The sequence below is a fragment of the Zea mays genome, chromosome 7 (assembly GCF_902167145.1).
Source record: "Zea mays cultivar B73 chromosome 7, Zm-B73-REFERENCE-NAM-5.0, whole genome shotgun sequence".
In the NCBI taxonomy this organism is placed as follows: domain Eukaryota; kingdom Viridiplantae; phylum Streptophyta; class Magnoliopsida; order Poales; family Poaceae; genus Zea; species Zea mays.
The window spans coordinates 66318291-66323412 of NC_050102.1; the positions used below are offsets into that span (position 1 = coordinate 66318291).

Here is a 5122-nt window from a genome sequence, read left to right on the forward strand (position 1 = left end):
ATAGACATGGGACGCAGCCCGAGTAAAAGTACATTTGTGTCCCTGACATATACTTATGACCATAATATAAATCATTAAGGACTAGCTATTCTTTTTCCCTTCTGGTCAACATGATGTTTGGTCTTCATCACCATTTTAAGCCGAAGCTATTACACTTCGGCTATAGCTTCGCCGTTTATTCTTATCATCTTCGAATTATATCTTCACCTCGTATGCATTTGCCATGGGAGAAAACTTCCATCCCGAAGCCAAAGTTCCTTGTAATAATGTATATCATGCTGAAAACATACGGTTAGTCATGTTTTTTAGTACTTTCGAAGGAATAAGGCCCCAACAATCTGTTATGCAATACTTCGGGACTCGGAAGAGCTAAGTAGTATCTGTCTCATTTTTTAGATGTCTATTTCGGTTCTAAATGAGAAGTTTGTTGAAGCGACTAGGGGTTCCATTAGCAGCTCAACTGTGGAACCTGCCGATGATCCAGATTTTACCATCGAGATCAACATTTAGATTCTGGATTCACAAGTCCACAAACTTCGCGTAAAGAAGAATGTAAGAGTTCTATCGGGTCTGACACACTCATTTCTGCTGGGAGTTAATCGATTAAGGGGAAACATAAATATCTTTTCTGCTAAGAGCTAACAAATTAAGGAGAGTTTTTTTAATTCCTTGGTCCTTAATTTTTTTCTTACAAGTTCTTCGTCTAAACAAATTGACAGACACTCGTCAGATATTATTGTACGCTGTTATAACCAACGGTAGTACGTAGACTATCTAGTAACATAAAACTCTGTTTAATACTGTTTAAAGAGTGAAGTTTTAATTAGAGAATCAGAGATGTGCTGCCGATAGCCTAATCATCTTGCTCACGGATATCCTACGTTGGCTTTTTGATTTGTGTTTGGACTTTGATACATATACTCGTAGCAATCAGCAGCTCGCGCCTCCACGTCCGGCTCACGTAGACGCACTACCGCAAACGATGGCCAACGCGGGGCTGCGTGCATACCGCGAGGTGCTGCGCCTGGTGCGGCGGCTGCCGGCGGAGACGCAGCCCTACTACGCCAAGTACGCCCGCCAGAACTTCGTCAACTATCGCGACCTCGCCGCCGACGACGATCTCGGCGCCCTCCTCCGCCGCGCCTACACCCACTCCACATGGGTCCTCTCCAAGGTATCTCCTACTATTATGGCCGCCGCCGCTCCATTCTCAACCTTCTTGCCTCCAGGGCCACCTCCACCGAGTTAGACGTCTAAGCATGCAAGGCTGGCTTTGCACTTGCAGTACTCGATCGACGCGGGGAAAGTGGCGGTGCGGCTCAAGGACTTGACAGACGGCCACGCTGTGATGTGACGCACGCAAGGTGTTCGATCATATGCCGCTCTTGGCTTGAGGATTGAGCTCAGCTTCGATTTGTGTTTGTTTTGGCACTTGCATCACTCTGGTTACTTGGACGCTGTATGGAACGATGCAAGTTAACAACTCATGCTCATTTGTCATCTCCCTTTTGTCATGCCTGTGTATGCCAGCCCTTTTCAATTCAAATCAACTTTGTGGGAGCTTCGAATTACCTGCTCTTTTCAATTCAAATCAACTTTGCGGGAGCTCCGAATTAGTACTGCTTGCTACTCGGCGTCACCGTTCGGTGTGGCCGTCGCTAAGATCCTTGAGCAAGCCATCGTACCACGAGCAAGCCACCAATACCATAAAGCTCACAACTAGAAAGAAGTTGTTTCAAGGCCACGACGATGACTGAAAAAAATATAACGGCCGCAACTAGAAAAAATATAACGGCTGCAACTAGAGTGCAGCTGTGTAAGGCCCAAAATATGTATATAATATATATATATATATATATATATATATATATATATATATATATATATATATATATATATATATATATATATATATATATATATATATATATATATATATATATATATATATATATATATATATATATATGAAGAAAATAAAATAGTAAATTCAGAAATCTCAAATTATACTTGAGTTTTAAAAATTGAGGACTGAATTTTGAAACCAAGAATTATTTTAGAAAAGAAGTTATAGAAAGGTTTTCTAAATGATTATTCATTTCATTAAATGATGCAATATAAGCATTTATTTACATGAATATTAAATTTAGGTTACTTAAGTCGGGACTAGGTTTTTCTTTTAAGCCTAACACATAAAATTCTAGTCTCAGAAAAATAAATAATTAGGAGTTTCCTATTTAAATTAATAAATGTTTCTTTCACCAATATTACACCTAGAAGCATAAACAATAAAATAAGATAATAAATAAATATTCCACTTTTGCATTCATGCTGGTGTTTTATTTGTGCATCTCAAGGTAAAAGTTTGGAATTCAAACTTTAAATTGATTTGAATTTAAAATAGAAGATTGGAAAATAAGAAATAAAAAGGAAAACAGAAAATTAATGGAAACCAGTGCTTTGGGCCCCCTCTGGTCTGTGCCTTTCGCCTGGTGGGACCCACGGGCCAGTGTGCCAACCGCTATGGGTGCAGATCCCAGTATAAGACGAGTGGGCCCTTAATGTCTGCTCTATCCCCCAGCTCGGGTTGTTGCGACAGATCCGCGGAGACCCGGCTGAAGCCTGCTGTCGACCGAGATTCTTTCTCCTCCTTTCCCCTTTTTCCGCTTAGGCCTTGCCTTGCCCATATTCTCGGGCATAAGTATTGCCTGGATGGCCCCTTTGTTCCTTTGTGCATGCGTCGGGGGCGACTTGCGCTACGCCTTACACCGGAAGCAGTGGTGTTCCGTGGGCGGATGATTCCAACCACTACCGCGGGATCCTCGGCGTTCGACTCGGGAGTCCATGACTTCGTAGTTAAAAGTTGCGCCGTGCTCCTTCCTCCACTCGCGACCCCCTCATCCTCGCTCGCGCCATCCCTATTCTCTGGAATCCCTGCTGCCGCGCGCCCCTCTCTGGCCACTCGCCGCCGCCGTGGGCCAACTTCGATCCTCCGCCGACTTGCCTCGGTGGGTGCCCGTGTGCCGTCACCAGGGAACCTTGGAAGCTTGCACGGGGATCGCCAGCAATCGGGGTCGTCTCTGGTGTGTTGAATTCCTCATCATAGTTCAATCATCGCCACCGTGGCCGGGGTGGCGTTTGCGGCGAGCGCCAGTGAGAACCGTACCCTCATACTCGCTAAGAACCAAGCATCGTTTAGCACTTTTTCACTTAGAGTTCGGAGCTCGTTGACGTAGAATCGGCCTGCACCGGCCATGGCGCCGCTGGGGCGCGGTGGCCACCGCTGTGGCTGGGCGTCGTAAAAGGTGATTACCGCACCACCGTTGATCTAGCCGGGTGCGGTCGAGATTAGAGGGCATGCTGCTTTGTCACGACTGATCCCAACCGTAGATCTGCGACCGTGCGGCTAGGATTATAACCCAGGGCATCGCTTAACTATTTTGAATCCGAATCGTTGATCTTGGGATTGAGGGACTAGATTCGGTCAAGTCGTGGAAGATTTTGGGTCATGGGATCATGATCCGATGGTCGTGGTCATGAACCGATTTTAGCTATGGTCCGATCTAAACTAGAGCGCTGGTTTCCAATCGTGTGGTCTAGATCGCAGGATACCCCTTCGCCCCTGCTCTTCCCTGCATTAATGTGCACAGTCCAGAGAATTATAAAATTCAGTAAAAGCGATTAGAAAATGATTTTTAATGTGAAAATAAATCCTAGAATTTGTTTCATTCCTATAAAATTCATATGAAGTCCAAATCAACCCATTCTAATTTCTGTAATTCTATAATATTATTGTTTATCAATTAGTGCCACTGTTTTGACATGAAAGTCATATTAAAATTAATACCCTAATTAATCTTTTATCCAACACTTAAAACTTTATAAATTCATAACTTCTTTGTTTTAATTTCGATTTGACTCATTCTATTTGCGTTAGTTTCGTATAAGTACTTACTACGCAGTAAGAACATTCATTATACCATGTCTCATTATTTTATGAATAGATCTTTAATTAACTTATGTTGGTTGGTCTTGTTAATGTGCTCATCATTATTGACCAAAATATAATTTATGGTATTTTATAACTTAGATTAAAGTTGAGATAAGTATTTATAGAATAACCTCTTATATGATTTATATTAACCAATTTATAATATAGTTTAACATTTTAATCACATAAATCCTCTATAAAAGCATAACTCCTTAACCGTCACTCCAATTTTAGTGGTTCTCGTTCCCATGATCTCGTAGCAACGCGTAGATCATTATTATGTAGTATGTTATTATGTGTGGTGTGATGTTAATTTTGTCTATACCATGTTTGTTTGTATTGCTATGACTAGCAGTGAGGTCACGAGGATCTGAAGAATCACCCTGGTAACTGGAATCTCAAGTACCAGGCAAGTTGTGCCCTTGACCACTTTTGTTACCCAATAATGTTCTTTATTATCATTATTCCATGCATAAGTTTAATTTTGATGGGACCCAATAGGTCACCCTAGTCTGACTACCTTTTACCTTGTTTACCCCTGAATCACTTGGGTAGTTTTGCTATTGCTTTATATGGTTTTGGGTTAATATTTTAATATATCAATGTTCCAATTATTCTGTTATGTTATTTATGTTCATGTCAAGATCATTAATTTTAATTAGAACATGGAGCTTAACTTGAGAAACACGTGCCACCACAAGGGTGGAATGGGACGCCCTTGGCTGACTAATTAGAAAAGCTAGTGAAATACTACCTTACCTGAAAGGGGCAAGGGCAGTAGGGGAGTTGCATGCAGGGAGGTTCTCGGGTTGATTTTGCTGTGATGGCGGTCAGACAAGGGATTCTTGCAAGTGCTCTTCCCATAAACTGTAGCGGGTTTTCGGAAGCTAGTGGAACTTTGTAAAGGTCTCGTAGTGGATCCCTAGCCATTCACCTTGGTAGTGTCTAAGGGTCTAGCTAACCTTGGCGACATGTGATACACGACTTGTGGGTACAGGGTACAACCTCTGCAGAGTGTAAAACTGGTATACTAGCCGAGCTCATGGTCATGAGCAACTCAGGACTCTCGCATGATTAAATTATGGAACCTAAACTCAATTTGTCATTTGCATTTGCATGGGATTATGTATT

General features: G+C 42.1%; 1 protein-coding gene across 1 annotated transcript; it reads left to right on the top strand.

The window, feature by feature from the left end:
* The first annotated feature begins 843 nt into the window (after positions 1-843).
* On the top strand, positions 844-1571 carry LOC100276651 (LYR motif-containing protein At3g19508). Its single transcript, XM_008654252.4, has 2 exons — positions 844-1174; positions 1286-1571. Exons 1-2 carry the CDS (start codon positions 983-985, stop codon positions 1352-1354), a joined length of 261 nt encoding a protein of 86 aa, XP_008652474.1. The 5' UTR covers positions 844-982; the 3' UTR covers positions 1355-1571.
* Positions 1572-5122: the final 3551 nt, after the last annotated feature.

Excerpts from the sequence above, each read along its gene's own strand:
- LOC100276651 (XM_008654252.4), top strand. The coding sequence starts at position 983 with ATGGCCAACGCGGGGCTGCGTGCATACCGCGAGGTGCTGCGCCTGGTG. Across the intron at positions 1,175-1,285 it reads CCACATGGGTCCTCTCCAAG|TACTCGATCGACGCGGGGAA; the intron begins GTATCTCCTACT and ends TTGCACTTGCAG.